At 46.3% G+C, this 20,659-nt stretch overlaps 1 protein-coding gene across 2 annotated transcripts in view; it reads right to left on the reverse strand.

The window, feature by feature from the left end:
- Nucleotides 1-19,936, reverse strand: part of PAICS (phosphoribosylaminoimidazole carboxylase and phosphoribosylaminoimidazolesuccinocarboxamide synthase) — a 114,019-nt gene extending 94,083 nt beyond the window's left edge. Inside the window, exons 1-2 of one of the 2 annotated variants that reach the window (XM_073608371.1) lie at nt 19,466-19,936; nt 9,374-9,820 (exon numbers count right to left, since the gene is read on the reverse strand). In XM_073608371.1, coding sequence (XP_073464472.1) covers nt 9,374-9,820; nt 19,466-19,817 — 799 coding nt within the window. In that variant the 5' untranslated portion in view covers nt 19,818-19,936. The remainder of the gene's footprint in view (nt 1-9,373; nt 9,821-19,465) is intronic. The other variant, XM_073608379.1, reaches the window with a different exon arrangement.
- Between the last annotated feature and the right edge of the window lie 723 nt (nt 19,937-20,659).

Below are 20,659 nucleotides of genomic sequence, written 5' to 3' on the forward strand. Positions count from 1 at the left end.
AGAATGTTGTGATACTTGGCAGACTGCCCGTTTTTTTTTCCTCTTTTAGCTGTGGCTTCAGCAGAGCAGAGCATTCTCTGCATAGAAAAAAAATCTGGAAAATACTTTGACAGGATCGCAAGGGGGAAAAAAATTGCGATAACGATTCTTAACCACTTGAGCCCCGGACCATTATGCTGCCTAAGGACCAGAGGTCTTTTTCCAATTTGGCACTGCGTCGCTTTAACTGCTAATTGCGCGGTTATGCAATGCTGTACCCAAACGAAATTTGCGTCCTTTTCTTCCCACAAATAGAGCTTTCTTTTGATGGTATTTGATCACTTCTGCAGTTTTTATTTTTTGCGCTATAAACGGAAAAAGACCGAAAATTTTGAAAAAAAATGATATTTTCTACTTTTTGTTATAAAAAAAATCCAATAAACTCAATTTTAGTCATACATTTAGGCCAAAATGTATTCGGCCACATGTCTTTGGTAAAAAAAATGTCAATAAGCGTATATTTATTGGTTTGCGCAAAAGTTATAGCGTCTACAAACTAGGGTACATTTTCTGGAATTTACACAGCTTTTAGTTTATGACTGCCTATGTCATTTCTTGAGGTGCTAAAATGGCAGGGCAGTACAAAACCCCCCCAAATGACCCCATTTTGGAAAGTAGACACCCCAAGGAAATTGCTGATAGGCATGTTGAACCCATTGAATATTTATTTTTTTTGTCCCAAGTGATTGAATAATGACAAAAAAAAAAAAAAAAAAAATATTTACAAAAAGTTGTCACTAAATGATATATTGCTCACACAGGCCATGGGCCTATGTGGAATTGCACCCCAAAATATATTCAGCTACTTCTCCTGAGTACGGGGATACCACATGTGTGGGACTTTTTGGGAGCCTAGCCGCGTATGGGACCCCGAAAACCAATCACCGCCTTCAGGATTTCTAAGGGTGTAACTTTTTGATTTCACTCTTCACTGCCTATCACAGTTTCGGAGGCCATGGAATGCCCAGGTGGCACAACCCCCCCCCAAATGACCCCATTTTGGAAAGTAGACACCCCAAGCTATTTGCTGAGAGGCATATTGAGTCCATGGAATATTTTATATTTTGACACAAGTTGCGGGAAAGTGACACTTTTTTTTTTTTTTTTTTTTTTTTGCACAAAGTTGTCACTAAATGATATATTGCTCACACAGGCCATGGGCCTATGTGGAATTGCACCCCAAAATACATTTAGCTGCTTCTCCTGAGTATGGGGATACCACATGTGTGGGACTTTTTGGGAGCCTAGCCGCGTACGGGGCCCCGAAAACCAATCACCGCCTTCAGCGTTTTTAAGGGCGTGAATTTTTGATTTTACTCTTCACTGCCTAACACCGTTTCGGAGGCCATGGAATGCCCAGGTGGCACAAACCCCCCCCAAATGACCCCATTTTGGAAAGTAGACACCCCAAGCTATTTGCTGAGAGGCATGGTGAGTATTTTGCAGCTCTCATTTGTTTTTGAAAATGAAGAAAGACAAGAAAAAACTTTTTTTTTTTTTCTTTTTTCAAATTTCAAAACTTTGTGACAAAAAGTGAGGTCTGCAAAATACTCACTATACCTCTCAGCAAATAGCTTGGGGTGTCTACTTTCCAAAATGGGGTCATTTGGGGGGGTTTTGTGCCACCTGGGCATTCCATGGCCTCCGAAACTGTGATAGGCAGTGAAGAGTGAAATCAAAAATTCACGCCCCTTAGAAAGCCTGAAGGCGGTGCTTGGTTTTCGGGGTCCCGTACACGGCTAGGCTCCCAAAAAGTCTCACACATATGGTATCCCCGTACTCAGGAGAAGCAGCAGAATGTATTTTGGGGTGTAATTTCACATATTCCCATGGCATGTTTGAGCAATATATCATTTAGTGACAACTTTGTGCAAAAAAAAAAAAAAAAAAAAAAAAATTTGTCTCTTTCCCGCAACTTGTGTCGCAATATAAAATATTCCATGGACTCGACATGCCTCTCAGCAAATAGCTTGGGGTGTCTACTTTCCAAAATGGGGTCATTTGGGGGGGTTTTGAACTGTCCTGGCATTTTATGCACAACATTTAGAAGCTTATGTCACACATCACCCACTCTTCTAACCACTTGAAGACAAAGCCCTTTCTGACACTTATTTTTTACATGAAAAAGTTTTTTTTTTTTTGCAAGAAAATTACTTTGAACCCCCAAACATTATATATTTTTTTAAAGCAAATGCCCTACAGATTAAAATGGTGGGTGTTTCATTTTTTTTTTTCACACAGTATTTGCGCAGCGATTTTTCAAACGCATTTTTTGGGGAAAAAACACACTTTTTTAAATTTTAATGCACTAAAACACACTATATTGCCCAAATGTTTGATGAAATAAAAAAGATGATCTTAGACCGAGTACATGGATACCAAACATGACATGCTTTACAATTGCGCACAAACGTGCAGTGGCAACAAAATAAATACATTTTTAAAAGCCTTTAAAAGCCTTTACAGGTTACCACTTTAGATCTACAGAGGAGGTCTACTGCAAAAATTACTGCCCTCGATCTGACCTTCGCGGCGATACCTCACATGCATGGTGCAATTGCTGTTTACGTTTGACGACAGACCGCCGCTTGCGTTCGCCTTAGCGCAAGAGCAGGGGGCGACAGGGGTGCTTTTTTTTTTTTTTTTTTTTTCTTTATTATTTTTTTGCTTTTTTATCTTATTTTTAAACTGTTCCTTTCATTTTTTTTTTTTTTAAATCATTTTTATTGTTATCTCGGGGAATGTAAATATCCCCTATGATAGCAATAGGTAGTGACAGGTACTCTTTTTTGAAAAAATTGGGGTCTATTAGACCCTAGATCTCTCCTCTGCCCTCAAAGCATCTGACCACACCAAGATCGGTGTGATAAAATGCTTCCCCAATTTCCCAATGGCGCTGTTTACATCCGGCGAAATCTAAGTCATAAAATGCTCGTAGCTTCCGGTTTCTTAGGCCATAGAGATGTTTGGAGCCACTCTTGTCTCTGATCAGCTCTATGGTCAGCTGGCTGAATCACCGGCTGCATTCTCAGGTTCCCTGTTGAGACAGGAGAGCCAGAGAAAAACACGGAAGACGGTGGGGGGGGGGGGCATTCCCTCCCACGGGTTGTAAAGGCAGTCTAGAGGCTAATTAGCCGCTAGGATTGCTTTTACATGAAAGCCGACCGCTGGCTGAAAAGAATGATACCAAGATGATACCTAAACCTGCAGGCATCATTCTGGTATAACCACTCAAAGTTGTGAATGGCGTACCTGAAGACAAAAAAATGGTTAACAATAAAGCACAGTAAACAATAAAGTATAAATAATTACATACCTGAAAAACAAACATGATAAAACATAATAACAATAACAATAACAATAACAATAAAACACTGCAGAATAGAATACAGTAAAAAAAGAGCAGAACAATAGAGAGAGAGAATAGAGAGAGAGAACAATAAAACGACAACTATTTTTTTTTATTTTATATATATTTTTTTTTTTTTTACACTTTTTTTGTAACTAACTTTTATAACTGTAACCGGTTCCAGGTTCGGGTCTCTCAAAATGCGATGGCATCTTGGGAGACCCTGTGAAAGTGTGCCTAGTCTGTGCAATGCTGTACCCTACGCTAATACTCAACTAGTGAATGGTAGCGTTCAAAACATTCACCAATGCAAGACCAGGATTGTCAGGACAGGAGGGACAATAATAGCGGGTGTCACGCCTATATCCGCGTTTGCTGCAGACACAACATCTTTTTGGGGGGGTTCGTTGGGTAGGGGTACTCGGGAGCACATAAAAATGCCTCTCATGCAGCCGACTGCATTTCGTTGGGGGATGTGAATGGGGGAAGTACGGGCGCTGCAGAAGTGGTGGGTTCCCAATTAGGATTGGCGAATGCAGCAGGAAGGGCACTATGGGCACGACGGGCCTGTGTTTGTCTTTTTGGTGGCAGCGGGACACTACTTGTGCTTGCCACCTCACCAGCTTGAACTGCACTTATGGGACTCGCCACGTCACCAAGTGTTACTGCAGTGCTGGTTTGACTACGACCGGGGTGTACTAGGCCGCTGGTGCTTGCCAGTTCAATAAAAAGCTTCCAAAAAAACTGTTAGCGATCGCAGGGATCAGGCCTGACTCTGCGCACGCTGCAGTTATGCGTTTAGTGTTTTGTAAGTGACAGTGATCGATCGATACTGCACTTGGGTGGGCTGGACTGGGCCGGGCGGAGGGGCAAAACGCAGGTGCTAGCAGGTATCTGGGTTGATCCCGCTAACACTGCGTTTTTGGGAACCCTAAACTGCTGGGGACGCTAGTATAGATCTGATCTGATCGGATCAGATATTGATCCGTTCAGATACTATACCACTAAAGGAGGCGTATGCTGCGTGCGTGGGTGTTAGTGGTACTGGCGCTAACCTGACGCTGCCTGGGGCCGGTGCTTGCTAGTTCACCAAAATGCTACCAAAAAAACTGTTAGCGATCGCAGGGATCAGGCCTGACTCTGCGAACGCTGCAGTTATGCGTTTAGTGCCTTGTAAGTGTCAGTGATCGATCGATACTGCACTTGGGTGGGCTGGGCTGGGCCGGGCGGAGGGGCACAACGCAGGTGCTAGCAGGTATCTGGGCTGATCCCGCTAACACTGCGTTTTTGGGAACCCTAAACTGCTGGGGACGCTAGTATAGATCTGATCGGATCAGATATTGATCCGATCAGATACTATACCACTAAGGGAGGTGTACGGTGCGTGCGTGGGTGTTAGCGGTACTGGCGCTAACCTGACGCTGCCTGGTGCTTGCTTGCCAGTTCACCAAAATGCTACCAAAAAAACTGTTAGCGATCGCAGGGATCAGGCCTGACTCTGCGAACGCTGCAGTTATGCGTTTAGTGTTTTGTAAGTGACAGTGATCGATCGATACTGCACTTGGGTGGGCTGGGCGGAGGGGCAAAACGCAGGTGCTAGCGGGTATCTGGGCTGATCCCGCTAACACTGTGTTTTTGGGAACCCTAAACTGCTGGGGACGCTAGTATAGATCTGATCGGATCAGATATTGATCCGATCAGATACTATACCACTAAGGGAGGCGCATGCTGCGTGCGTGGGTGTTAGCGGTACTGGCGCTAATCTGACGCTGCCTGGGGCGACGCATATCACCGCCGGGCGATCAGGGGGCTAAACCTTTATTAGGTAATAAACGGCGGGTGCCCTGACACTATAAAAAATAAACGAACTAACCTGCGTCACCCGTAACGGTTATACGGTGATCAGTGGTGAAAGGGTTAACTAGGGGGCAATCAAGGGGTTAAAACATTTATTAGGTAGTATATGGGGGTCCCTGTCACTATAAAACGCTGACGGCGAACCTAAATATTTACCTCACTAACTAGCGTCACCAGTGACACTAATACAGCGATCAGAAAAATGATCGCTTAGCAACACTGGTGACAGGGGGTGATCAAGGGGTTAAAACTTTATTAGGGGGGGTTAGGGGGGTACCCTAGACCTACAGGGGGGTGATACTCACTGTCCCAACACTGTAACTGTCACAAACTGACACTATGCAGTAATCAGAAAAAAAAAAAAAAAAAAAAAAAAAAAACCTGCTGGTGTTAGTTTGTGACAGGGGGGGGGGGGTGATTGGGGGGGGATCGGGGGGCGATCGGGGGGGGGATCGGGGTGTTTTGTATGCCTGGCATGTTCTACTGTGTGTGTGTGTGTTGTGCACTCACATTGATGTCTTCTCCCCTCGGCGCTGGAACGGAAAATACCGAGCCGAGGGGAGATGACATCATTTCCTTTGCTGCTGTTTAGCATACAGCAGCAAAGGAGTGTTCCCATTGGCCGGCGGCGATCGCGAGGGGGGGGCCACGAACGGATGGCCTCCCCCTCATCTCGGATCGCCGGGGAACAGAACGGGACCGCTTCGGGCACCGGGGGGGGGTCCGATCGGACCCCCCACCCGCGAGAGGCAAATCACGTACATGTACGTGATTTTGCCTGCCCGTGCCGCCTTGCCGACGTAAATCGGCGTTAGGCGGTCCTTAAGTGGTTAACGATTAATCGTGCAGCTCTAATATGGAAAGTACAGCACTGAAAGGTCGCCTTACAGTCAAAGTCGAAGTCGAAATCTGACTACAGTCATCTAAGCGTCTTAGCCATAGGAATTAATACGACCAACCAACTCCTGATCCCTCCTGGAATCACTTGAGAATATGACCATAGCACACAGAGAGATGTAGTTCAGTGACCATCACCCTAAAGACATTGGTAAAAAAAAACTGAGGAGCTTCCCAAGTAGGAGGAATTATATATGGATGCAATGTTTGGTCGGCCAATGTCCAATCACCTATAGGTGGTGCATAACCCAGGTAGTCATGATTATAGCCTGCTCTGTGTCCCCTGATGTACGATAAAGAAATATATTATGTTTTGGGTGTTCAATCTTCAGGCCTAAAACATTTTTTTAAATGTGTGCACAAAACGCAAAATTGGTTCTGGCAGTGAAAGGGCTACAACTCTTTTTCTAACATTTTACTACCTATTTGCCCTTTTCCTCTAAAGTGCCTTTTTATTATGTTGTTATTCGCCAACAGTCTTGTTTAATGTGCTCATCATACCCTGTCCACTATACTTAGGGACAATCACTGACATCAGCAATTTTCACGTAAAAACAAGTTTCAGTGTTGTGACTCTTCCCACGGTCTCTGCTTTGCCATTCACATAGCATAGCCTGCAGCTATGCTATCAGGGCAGGTCATAAGGTTTAAATACCAGGCACTTAGACAACTTCCTGCCCAAGCCAATTTTCACCTTTCAGCGCTGTCGCATTTTGAATGACAATTGCGCCGTCATGCTACACTGTACCCAAACAAATTTTTTATTTATTTATTTTTTGCGTAACAAATAAAAAAGACCGAAAATTTTGAAAAAAAAACAAGTTTTTCTTTGTTTCTGTTAAAATTTTTTGTAAATAAGTAAGTTTTCTCGTTCAATGATGGGTACTGATAAGGCGGCACCGATGAGGTGGCACCAACGGGCATTGATGACGGGCACTGATAGGCGGCACTGATAGGTGGCATTGATGGGCACTGATAGGTGGCACTGGTATGCGGCACTGATGGGCACTCATAGGCGGCACTGATGGGAACTTATGGGTGACACTGATGGGCACTTATGGGTGGCACTGATAGGTGGCACGGATGGGCACTGATAGGTGGGAATTGATGAGCATGGATGGGCACTGACAGGTGGCACTGATACTGATGGGTGGCATTGCTGGGCATCACTGATGCCTGTTAGTACATACTGGTGCCAATCAGTGCCCATTTGTGGGCACTGATTGGCACACATCGGGCATAATTTGCACATGTGGATGGCCATGGGGTACATACCTGGCCATCCACATGTTGCCCACTTCCCTGGTGGTCCTAGTGGCGTCCCTGGTGGTCCAGTGTGGTCATCTGAGGGGGGGCTGTGCTGATAAACAATCAAAGCAGACCCCCCCTGTCACGAGAGCTGCCAATCGGCTCTCCTCTACTCGCGACTGTCAGACGAGAGTGAGAAAAAGCCGATCAACGGCTCTTCCTATTTACATCGTGATCAGCTATGATTGGATACGGCTGATCACGTGGTAAAAACCCTCCGCCGGAGGCTCTTTACTGAGATCAATGTAGCGGTGTGTCAGACTGACGCACCGCTCCACTGATCACCGCGATGCGCGCCCCCACGGGCGCATGGCGGCTGTTATCCTGAAGGACGTCATATGACGCCCAGTCAGGATAACTGAACCACCGTCCAGCCGTCATTTTGCTATAGGCCAGGCAGGAAGTGGTTAAGTTAAAATGAGCTTACTGGAGAATAACATAATAAAAGCATTTTAGAGGATAAGTGCAAACGGGTGGGAAACTGTAAAAAAAAAAAAAAAAAAACAAGGTGCCTGTGACTGGGCTTTAACGGCTGTATAAACTTTTCAATCTTCAAACAAAAGGTATAAAGTAGTGCAATATTCATCTTTTCTACAGATTTTTTTGAGACTTATACTACTATTATACAGTGATACCTCGGTTCAGGAACGTTTCTGTTCACGAAACTCGGTTCGCAAACAGAAGAGTTGACGAAAATTTGCTTTGGTACGCGAAATCCGCTTCGGTTCACGTACACGAGTCGCGACCATCTTCCCTGCTCTGACACGTGGTCACGACTTCCTGTAGGTGAGATCGCAGTCATAGAGAGACACTGAAAGTGTACTGTGAAGACACTTACAGTATCGAGAAGCTTTTTGTGTGCTTTTTAGCACATACTGTACTGTACATCCCTGTGCACACTTGCTGTAAAGCTTTTTTGTGTGCTTTTTAATCACATACTGTACTGTACTGGACATCCAGTATGGCTCCAAAGAAAATTCAGAGCAAGCATGGGGGTAAGAAGAAAGTGCGGAGCAGTAATGAAGGTGACATGACTGTTCAGAGCAAGCAAGTTGTCGAAAAGAAAGTGCAGAGTGATAATGCAGGTGACAAGAGTGTGTTAGTTAGTGTTCTCTCTCTTCATACTGTACTGTACTGTACTTTGTTTCATGTTTTTGTGGTTCAAAAACAAAAGAAAAAGTTCAGAACGGATTAAGCCAATTTACATTGAACCATATGGGAAAACATGCCTCGGTTCACGGCCAATTCGGTTTGTGACCAGAGTTGTGGAACAAATTAAGTTCGTGAACCGAGGTATCACTGTACTTTGATGAGGTTTATACTTTGACAAGGCATTGTTGTTTTGATAGACATTTCAGTTTACTGCAAACCCTAATGCCCTGTACACACGATAGGATTTTCCGACAACACAATCCATGTTTTTTTTCCGACGGATGTTGGCTCAAACTTGTCTTGCATACACACGGTCACACAAATGTTGTCGGAAATTCCGAACGTCAAGAACGCGGTGACGTACAACACGTACGACGAGCCGAGAAAAATTAAGTTCAATAGCCAGTGCGGCTCTTCTACTTGATTCCGAGCATGCGTGGAACTTTTTGCGTCGGGATTGTGTACAGACAATCAGAATTTACAAGAACAGATTTTGTTGTCGGAAAATTTGAGATCCAGATCTCAAATTTTGTGTGATGGAAATTCAGATGGAAAATGTCCGATGAAGCCTACACACGGTCGGAATTTCCGACAACAAGCTCCCATCGAACATTTTCCGTCGAAAAATCCTATCGTGTGTACGGGGCATAAGAGATGTTTACTGTTTATCTGTCACTTCCTTGTATTTTGTACAGCAAATTGTTTCTCATGAGATATAAAATTTGGCAGATTAGATAAGACATTCATATTAAAATGATATCTCCAACTCACCTGGCAGACAGTCAGCAGCAACAGCAACAGCAACAGGAACAGGTCTCGGGTATGGCAGTGATGATGGTTTGTCATTGTTAATTTTTCTGTACCCAGATGGTTTGCCTGATAAAATAGTATCCAGTTCTTTGAAATATTTCATTGTCTTCCATTGATTCCCAGAATCATGAGCCTTCTTCACCACAGCATACTCATGTTTCAGATTTTTATACTTAGTTCGGCACTGCCTCCAGTCTCTGTCTATCCCTGCTTGCTGGAGAAGACTTGCAATGTGCTCAAAAATCTTCTGATTCCTGACAGTCCCTTTCAGCTGCCCCCTTATACTCTTGTCAGACCAAATGTTGATGAGTGCTAGCGTCTCCCTAGCAGACCAATGCTTTCCTCCCTCATTATGGACAGCTGGTACAAGTAGCAGATCACTGTTACCTCCTTCAGGACTCTGCAGATCTGGCAAAGGGAGGAAAAAAAAAATCATCATTTGATAGTTGTAGCAAAATACACAATACATGATTGCCATACTTCTATCACTAGCACAAATAGCACCATACCCTCCAGCACATACAGCTCATCATGCCCTCTTCCCCTGTATATAGCCCCACTGTCATTCCTCTCCTGCACATACTGTCTCCTGTTATACCCCCTGTCATTCCTCTGCTGTACATAGTGCCCACTGTCATTCCTCTCTTGCAGATACTGCCTACTGTCATTCCTCTGCTGTACATAGTGCCCACTGTCATTCCTCTCCTGCACATACTGTCTGCTGTTATACCCTCTGTCATTCCTCTGCTGTACACAATGCCCACTGTCATTCCTCTCCTGCATATAATGCCTGCTGTCATACCCTGTCATTCCTCTCCTGTACATAATGCCCACTGTCATACCCCCTGCCATTCCTCTCTTCTACATGTCATTATCAGGAACCATGAATCAGACCGAGACAGAAGTATAGTTAAATCACACTTGTTTAATAATAAGGTAAACAGAGTAAACGTAGTCAAAACAAGCCAAGAGAGAACAAGAGTTCTGTAACCGGATCTGGTAGTCAGCCAAGCAAATGTCAGAGAGCCAGAGATAAACGTAGTAGTACAGCAAGCAGGATCAGGAGCCAGAAGGAACGTCAGCCGAGCAAATCTTCAACAGGAACGCAGGAGAAAGTCTCTGTGATGTTGACAAAGGCGAAGGCAGAGATCAAGTAAGCTGGACAGCTTTAAGTAGGCAGGACTGACGAGCAGAATCAACAACAGCTGGGTAACTGTGGAGAGAGATGGGAGTTGGCAATTAGCCGACAGCTGAGCGGCCAACTCAGAGAAATAAGAGCTGAGCCCAGCCCTGACAGTACCTCCTCCTCAACGACCCCTCCCTCTTGGAAGACCACCCGGCTTGAGGGGAAAACGTCTATGGAAATCACGGAGGAGGACAGGGGCATGTACGTCCGAGGATGAGACCCAAAAGCGTTCCTCCGGACCGTACCCCTTCCAATGCACCAGGTACTGTATGCGCCCACAGAACCTACGGGAGTCAACAATGGATTGTACTTCATACTCCTCATGGTTCTCAACCTGTATAGGGTGAGGACGTGGCACTGAGGTGGTAAAGCGGTTGCAGACCAAAGGTTTCAATAAGGAGACATGAAACACATTTGAGATGCGCATACTAGGAGGAAGGTCCAAGGCATAAGCCACTGGGTTAATCCTGTGAAGGATACGGAAAGGCCCAATAAACTGAGGTGCAAACTTCAAAGAAGGAACACAAAGTCGGAAGTCGACAGCCAGACTCTATCCCTAACCTGGTAGGAAGGCGCAGGCAGGCGTCTGTGGTCAGCATGGAGTCTGTACCTATCGTTAGCATGTTGCAAAGCCTCCTGAACTTGTGCCCAAGTAGAACGAAGACCACGTAGATGCTCCTCTAATGCAGGAATACTCTGGGGAACAAACGAGTCAGGCAACATGGAGGGTTGGAAACCATAATTCGCCATAAACGAGGACAATCGGGAAGCAGAATTCAAGGCACTGTTGTGAGCAAACTCTGCCCACTGTAATAGGACTGACCAGTTGTTATGATGGTCAGAAATATAGCAACGTAGGAATTGCTCCAAGGACTGTTTGGCTCGTTCTGTGGCCCCATTAGACTGCGGATGATACGCAGAGGAGAAAGCAAGCTGAATTCCCAACTGTGCACAAAAGACTTGCCAGAACCGGGAGACAAATTGACTACCCCTGTCCGAGACAATCACCTTGGGTAGCCCATGTAAGCGAAAGATCTCCCGAGCAAAAATGGAAGCCAGTTCCTTAGAAGTGGGCAACTTCTTAAGTGGAATACAATGACACATCTTTGAGAACCAGTAAACCACCATAAGGATAACAGTGATGCCTTGGGAGTTGGGTAACTCCACAATGAAATCCATAGACAGGTGGGTCCAGGGCCTCTCTCCATTGGGTATGCGCTGTAGGAGGCCCACTGGAAGGTGTTGTGGAGTCTTACTCTGAGAACATACGGAACAGGCAGCTACAAAGGAAGTTAGATCAGCCCGTAGACTAGGCCACCAGAATTGTTGGGAAATAGCCCAAACAAGTTGATTCTTCTCAGGGTGGCCAGCTGCCTTGGGAGAATGGTAAGTCTGGAGCACGGCAGTACGGAGACTCTCTGGGACAAAGCAGCGGTAACAAGGTTTCTCAGGAGGAGCATAGACCTGAGCAGCAAGAATTTTGTCACCCAAAGCAGAAGTAAGACTGGTGCGAACCGTAGCCAGAATACGATCAGGAGGAATCACAGGAACAGGAACCGACTCTAACTTGAAAGTGGAGGAAAATTGTTGTGACAAGGCGTCAGCCCTTACATTCTAAGTACCGGGTAAGAATGAGACAATGTAATTAAAACTCGACAAGAAAAGAGCCCATCGCGCCCTTCTGGGAGAGCGGCGCTTAGCCTCAGACAAGTATGTGAGATTCTTAAGGTCAGTAAGAATGAGAACCGGCACAGTGGTACCTTCAAGGAGATGTCTCCATTCTTTCAGGGCTAAAATGATCGCCAACAGCTCTCTGTCACCAATCTCGTAATTGCACTCTACAGGTGACAATTTCTTGGAAAAGTAGTCACACGGATGCATATCGCTCTCAGAGTTAGGAGGTTGAGACAGAAGGGCGCCAACTCCAGTCTCAGAAGCATCAACTTATAGGATAAAAGGCAATGTAGGATCAGGATGTGCCAACACAGGAGTAGAAACAAAGGCAGCCTTGAGACTCTCAAAGGCCTTAATGGACTCTGGAGACCAACTCTGTGGGTTACTGTCCTTTCTGGTCATATCAGTCAGGGGCTTGACCAGAGACGAGAAGTTACAAATAAACTTTCGATAATAGCTGGCAAAGCCCGGGAAATGCTGCAGAGGATGTAAACCCACGGGTCGGGGCCACTGTAGGACTGACGAAAGTTTCTCTGGGTCCATCAAAAAACCAACAGTGAAAATGACATAGCCCAGGAATTTAACCTGTTCACGATGGAACTCGCACTTCTCCAATTTACAAGAGATTGTTTTCTCTTGTTTCTGAAGCACACAACAGACATCTGTGTGGTGGCTCTCCAGGGACTTGGAAAATATGAGGATATCATCGAGATAAACCACCACACATAACTGCAACAAATCTTGGAGGACATCATTAATAAATTTCTGGAAAACTGACGGAACGTTACAAAGGCCAAAAGGCATTACGAGGTACTCATAATGGCCTGTTCTGGTATTAAACGCAGTTTTCCACTTGTCTCCCTCCTTAATCCGCACAAGATTGTATGCCCCTCTCAAATCAAGCTTCGTGAAAACCGTTGCTCCCTTGAGGCGGTCAAATAACTCTATAAACAACGGAATCGGGTAGGCATTCTTAATCGTGAAACGATTGAGACCCTTATAATCAATACAAGGTCTCAGTTCACCGCTCTTCCTCTTCACAAAGAAGAAACCAGCACCAGCAGGAGACGAGGAATTGCGGATGAAACCTCAAGAAAGTGCGTCTGCAACATACTCCTCCATGGCCTTATCTCCCAAGACCGACAAAGAGGAAAACCCGGCCACGAGGGTATATGGCACCAGGTTGAAGGTCAATTGCGCAATCATAAGGCTGGTGTGGAGGCAAACTACCGGCTTGAAAAAACAAAAAAATAGGGAAAGGGGGTAATGCCTATAAATAAAATTTCCAGATTGGGTAATGTATGTGGAAGCATATAATACGTCAAATCACATACCCATGGCTGGAAATTGAGCCATACACCTGCTTGTAATATACATGTGTGCAGGGGCGTTCCTCTAGACCAAAGCATGCATGAAAAAAACCGAGGGAGGACCAGAGGGTCACAAGACAGGGTCAATCAATGAGGAGCACACTGGCTACAATTATAAATTGGAACACTTTATTGTAAATATATCAAAAAGAAGTTTCCACCCACATAATGGAAAAAATAAATAAATAAATAAATAAAAACCAACCTCCATCACTGAGAAAGTGACAGTGCAAAAGGACAGATACACCACCTGGAACCACCTGCATACATGTAAAATTTCCCCACACAGCACATCGATTAAACTAAATCCAGCTGAACCTGCTCCTGGGAATAAGAAAAAACCTTGAAAGACAAAGATTTGGATCATAAATGAACAGATAAACAATGCTGAATGATGGAAATAAAATCCCTATATGGAGAGCCTCTGTACAAACTGCCGATCCATGAGCCTGGGATGAAAAAAATCACTGGGAATCAAAACAATGAAGTTTATAGAGTGATTCCTATAGATGATTTATATAAAAGCAGTTCTGTCATTTGCCGTGCCGTCAATACTTTGTAAAAGTCAAAGGATGAGGGCAATGTGAAACCGCAGCTTGTAAACAGCAGATGAAGTGCAGCCTGTCACATACCTTCCGTCCTCTGCTCTCTCTGTGAAGCGGTGTGGAGAAGGGGGAAGAAAAACAGCTGATCTGAGGATACACGTGGTAGCTGGCTGTAGCATGCAGACAATCTCCTTCAGAGTAAACTACCGGCTTTACCTTTGTCAAATACATTGCTAAAATCGCGGTACTCCTCCGGGAGGGAGGACAGTGAAGAGGTGCACAGGACCTTGGCTACCTTCTGGAAGCATGTCTCACTGCATTGTGGTGACTAGGAGAGAACCTCAGCATGGAGCCAATCAAAAGAGGGGTTGTGCCTCTATAACCAAGTATAACCAATAACCAGCGGAACCCTAGGTGAGGAAATAAAATGGAATTGGATTATCTCATGGTGAAGAGCCCCTACGGCCATGGACAACGGAGCCGTCTCATGAGTCACATGGGCAGGCTGTAGAGATCTCCTGTCAAGAGCCTCAATGGCAAGTGGAGTGTCACGCAGCTGAAGCGGAATCGAGTGCTGCGATACAAAGGCAGCATCAATGAACAGGCCTGCAGCCCCAGAGTCGATTAGAGCCTGTACCCAATGGACGACTCAGCCCAAGAAAGGGTGACCGAAACCAGGGGCTTATCCTTCTGGATAACTGGGGACGAAACAACGCCACCTAAGGTCTGTCCATGACAGGACCTCAAGGTTCAGGTGTTCCCTGGACGGGTAGGACAAGACTTCAAAAAGTGACCTGCCTGGCCACAATAAAGGCACAATCTCTCCCTCCTCCTAAAGGCTCTCTCATCCGCAGAGAGATGCGTGAAGCCCAAGTGCATGGGTTCATCTTCAGTGACCAACTCGGTACCAGGAGGCATGGGAGGTGAGGGAGGCACGGGTGGGGCTGCAAAGCTTGGAGGCAAACGTACAGGAGGCTTCCGCAAGCGCTCCTTAAAAGAGAGTCTTTCTCTGAGTCTGGAGTCAATGAGGATGGCAAACTCTCCAGGATCCACCTCTCCAGCTCAGTGGGTCTATCTCAGGCTGCTATCTCATCCTTGATGGAATCTGAGAGACCATGAGAAAAAGCAGCCACGAGGGCCTCATTGTTCCAAGCAACCTCTGCTGCCAGAGTACGGAATTCAATGGCGTAGTCGGCAACAGTTCTCGTACTCTGTTTGATGGACATGAGGCACTTGGCAGCAGAATCGGAGCGTGCGGGAACGTCAAATACCCTTTTAAAGGAGGCCACAAACTCAGGGTAACTAAAAAAACAACGGGTTTTTGCGTCTCCCCTAGAGGGTTTGCCCAGACCAAGGCTCTCTCAGAAAGCAAACATATCACGAAACCTACTTTGCTTCTGTCCGTGGGAAACACCTGGGGCAGCATCTCAAAGTAAATTTCAACCTGGTTGAGAAATCCTCTACATTGAACTGGATCCCCCCTAATCGCTGGGGAAGCAGAGAGGAACAAGACATACCTCTTATAGAGGTAATACTCGAGGCGGGTGCCTGCACAGAGACTGGTGCAGCAGCAGGGATGGCCTGCAACTCAGGTTCTACCGGAGCAGCCACAGTGGGAGTTTCCAGGTGAGCCATGCGACTCAGGAGCGTTTGTGATGCTATGGCAAACTGATCCATGCGGTGATCCTGCTCATCCGTTCTGGAAAAAATATTACTAACAAGTGGATTGACTGTATCTTCTGAATTCATGGCCTTCGCTTACTATCAGGAACCATGAATCAGACAGAAACAGAAGTATAGTTAAATCATACTTGTTTACTAATAATAATAATAAGAGTAAACGTAGTCAAAACAAGCCAGAGTTCAGTAACCGGATCGGGTAGTCAGCCAAGAAAATGTCAGAGAGCCAGAGATAAACGTAGTAGTACAGCAAGCAGGATCAGGAGCCAGAAGGAACGTCAGCCGAGCAAGACTTCAACAGGAACACAGAAGAAAGTCTCTGTGATGTTGACAAAGGCAAAGGCAGAGATCAAGTGAGCTGGACAGCTTTAAGTAGGCAGGACTGACAAGCAGAATCAACAACAGCTGGGTAACTGTGGAGAGAGATGGGAGCTGGCAATTAGCAGACAACTGAGCGGCCAGCTCAGAGAAGGAAGGGCTGAGCCCAGCCCTGACAGTCATGCCCTCTGTCATTTCTCTCCTGCACATACTGCCTGCTGTCATACCCTCTGTCATTCATCTCCTGTACATAGTTCCCACTGTCATTCCTTTCCTGCACACAGTGCCTACTGTCATTCCTCTCCTGTACATAGTGCCCACTGTCATACCCCCTGCCATTCCTCTCTTCTACGTAGTGCACACTGTCATTCCTCTCTTGCACATACTGCCCACTGTCATTTCTCTCCTGCACATACTGCCTGCTGTCATACTCTCTGTCATTCATCTCCTGTACATAGTGCCCACTGTCATTCCTTTCCTGTACATAGTGCCTACTGTCATTCCTCTCCTGTACACAGTGCCCACTGTCATACCCTCTGTCACTTCTCTCCTGTATATAGTGCCCACTGTCATACCCTCTGCCATTCTTCTCCTGCATAAACTGCTCACCGTCATGGCCTCTGGCACTCCTTTTCTTTATATAATGCCTACTGGCATAACCTCTGGCATGCCTATCCTGTACATAATGGGCTCCATCCACTAAAGCAGATCGCATGCAGTATGGGTAACCCATCCCCCTTATGCCGTCATCGACCCGGAATGCCCCAGTCAATGATGTCATAAAGGGAAGCAGTTACATCATCAGGTGGCCCCTCTCAGTTCATTTAGCAGCAAGTAGGCAGTGGAGCTGTCATTTGGTGGGAGCCAAGCATCGGTGTGGGACATTTTTTTGTCAGGGGCTGGAATTCATCATTGGATGTACTTCGGACATTATTTATTTTTTTGGTAAGGGGGGAGGGGGGTTGAACAAAGCACTTGGCAAAGACTGTCTCTTTTTTTCTATTTTCTATTTTACTTTGCACATTGTTTTTGGTGAATGAGTAGGGGTACTGACAGAAAATGAGTCATGGTTGTAAAGGACACGGCAGTCGGCGGCTCCTTAACAACCAGGCGTTAAAATACAGCTAGCTTTCACTACTAAAATACCTCATCAGTTCATAAAATAGCTCATGCGGCATTTTGGTAGCGTTTTTTAGTGAATTTAAAAAAAAAAAAAGTGAAATACGCTAAATCGCTAAGAGGTATTTTACCGTGGATCTTAAAATAGTAGATACCACTTTGTGAATGGAGCCCACTGTCTGCTGACATACCCTCCAGCACGCCTCTACTGCTCATTCTGTTCACTGTCATACCCTCTGTCACTTCTCTCCTCCATGTACTGCCTGTAGTCATACCCTCCAACACCTCCCCCCCCCTGCACATACTGCTCAATGTCATACTCTCTGGCACTTCTCCCTCATACATACTGCCCGCTGTCATACCCTACAGCAATTCTCTCCTGCACATACCTCCCACTTTCATATCCTCCAATACTCCTCTCCTGCACATAATGCCCACTGTCATACCTCTGCACAGCTCATACCATCTGCTGTTATACCCTCTGTACTTCTCTCCTGTGCACACTGCACATATTTATGCCCTCTCTTGCAGATACTGCCCTGTTAAACCCTTCAAAGCTTTGATCTCCTGCACATACTACCTGCTGTCAGACCCTCCATGTTGCTTTCCTTCATATACTGCCCTTAAAGTGGTTGTAAACCCACAAAAAAAAGGCAAGACAAAGACATAATGAGCTAGTATACATATATGAAATACTCACCTTAGATCGAAGCCCACGCAGTGGTCCCAGTTCACAACTCCGGCCGGCGACATCATTCCCAGGTGTTACTTCCGGGTATAGCAGGCTCCGGTGCTGTGATTGGCCGGAGCCACGATGATGTCACATGACGACGCACTAGCTGAAGCAATGGCACGAACGTGTCGTTTCTTCAGTGCGCATGTGCCGATGACGTCCACACATGCTGATACAGGGGATATCTCTTAAATCGTGCAGGTTTAGGAGATATCTGGGGTAGCTACAGGTAAGCCTTATTATAGGCTCACCTGTAGTAAAATGTGGTCTGTAAGGGTTTACAACCACTTTAATGTATGATATTCTACTGTTTGTACCACCATTATGTACCAAATAAAAGTTTGTAAACAAAAAATAAATAAACAAAGGTGATATGACCAATAGGATGATACAGCCCTTGTAGTGCTGTCATACCTTCCATACTCCTCTCCTGTGCATACTGCCTGGTATTCTACCCTCCAGTATTAGCCCTCATGCACACAGGCTGTTAAAAAAACGTTATGAAAACGCCAGTATTTTAGCAGTGACTTTTTTCAGCTTTTTTCAGCGTTTTTGTAATAGCGTTTTTGAGCGTTTTTCCGCGTTAGCGTTTTTGAGCGTTTTTTTTTTTTTCAATGGATCAAAAACGCTAAAAAACGTTGGTGAATGACGTTTTTGAGCGTTTTTCAGCGTTAGAGCGTTTTTACAGCTGAAAAACGTCTCTCAGAACCCACTGGTCCTGGGTTTTTTTTACAGCTTAAAAACGCCTATGCCACTTGCAGCTCAAAAACGCCTAGGTGGGCATGAAGCCATAGACTAACATAGACAGGCCTTTTTAAGCTGCAAAAAAAGCTCAAAAAAGCAGCTGTAAAAACGTCCGTGTGCATGAGGACTTACTCTCTACCATATACTGCCCCTTGCCATACCCTTTGGCACTCCTCTCCTGCACATTCTGCCCACTCTCATACCCTCTGCACTCCTGTCCGGCATATATTGCTCCATTTTGGAAATTCTCTCCTGTGCATGCTGTCTATAGTCACACCCTTTAGCACTTCTCTCCTGCTCCTAGAAAATGTAAATGGATCTCTTCACCACAACATTGTACAACTTGCTTCTACTTCTTATTCATACTTTATAGATCATGTCTTCAGCATTGCTCTTTATATCCCCAACCTTACTTATTCTGCACACTTTTCCTACTTCACAGGAGATTATACTGTTATGGTACGTGCTTTTCTGTCTTTTTTTCCCAAAGTGTGAAATATGCCTTTAAGATTCCTGATAAGAACATAGAAATGAATGGAAGGAATGGCCCTGATACTGATAAATGAGAAGAGATGTGCCTGCACTTCCTGGCAGCGGCCACTAGATGTCGTGGTAGTGAGTGGCAGGCCGTGCTGTGTATGGAGACCCAGCTGGTTTAATGAAGGAATCGCTTGGCTCTGCTACCTGTGTGTGTCTCCGGCCCGGGCTCCTCCTCCTCCATCCCGGCCTCAGGGCCCCCCTGTGGGGCGCTCTCAGTGCCCAGTATGGCGTGCAGCTCGTCATAGAAGGGGATCTTATGGACGGGCTCCCGGGTGCTGCTCCGCAGCGCTCGGTACTCGTACTTCAGGTTCTTGTACTTGGAGCGGCACTGCTTCCAGTCCCGATAGATGCCCAGCTGCCTCATGCGGAGGGCGATGTACATGAAGAGCCCCTTGTTCCTCAGAGTGCCCTGCAATTGCCGCCTGATACTCTCCTCCGACCAGATCCCGATCAGAGCCCGCACCTCCGGCTCCGTCCATGGCGCCGCTCTCTCCATACTGCCAGCCTCTGTTACCAGGGAAACCAGCCGACTGCTGATAACGAATGGGAGACCGGCCTTCCCTCACACTGCAACCAAACTCACCCTGACCACAGCCAACCCAACCTTCCCCCACACACTGCAACCACACTTCACCCCAACCTTACCCCCACACACACTGCAACCACACTTCACCCCATTCTTCCCCCACACACTGCAACCACACTTCACCCCATCCTTCCCCCACACACTGCAACCACACTTCACCCCAACCTTCCCCCCACACACTGCAACCACACTTCACCCCAACCTTACCCCCACACACTGCAACCACACTTCACCCCATTCTTCCCCCACACACTGCAACCACACTTCACCCCAACCTTCCCCCACACACTGCAACCACACTTCACCCCATGCTTCCCCCACACACTGCAACCACACTTCACCCCAACCTTCCCCCACACACTGCAACCACACTTCACCCCAACCTTCCCCCACACACTGCAACCACACTTCACCCCAACCTTCCCCCCACACACTGCAACCACACTTCACCCCAACCTTCCCCCACACACTGCAACCACACTTCACCCCATTCTTCCCCCTCACACTGCAACCACACTTCACCCCATTCTTCCCCCTCACACTGCAACCACACTTCACCCCAACCTTCCCCCCACACACTGCAACCACACTTCACCCCAACCTCCCCCCCACACACTGCAACCACACTTCACCCCATTCTTCCCCCTCACACTGCAACCACACTTCACCCCAACCTTCCCCCCACACACTGCAACCACACTTCACCCCAACCTTCCCCCACACACTGCAACCACACTTCACCCCAACCTTCC

This window comes from Aquarana catesbeiana, linkage group LG01, assembly GCF_042186555.1.
Source record: "Aquarana catesbeiana isolate 2022-GZ linkage group LG01, ASM4218655v1, whole genome shotgun sequence".
Lineage (NCBI taxonomy): Eukaryota > Metazoa > Chordata > Amphibia > Anura > Ranidae > Aquarana > Aquarana catesbeiana.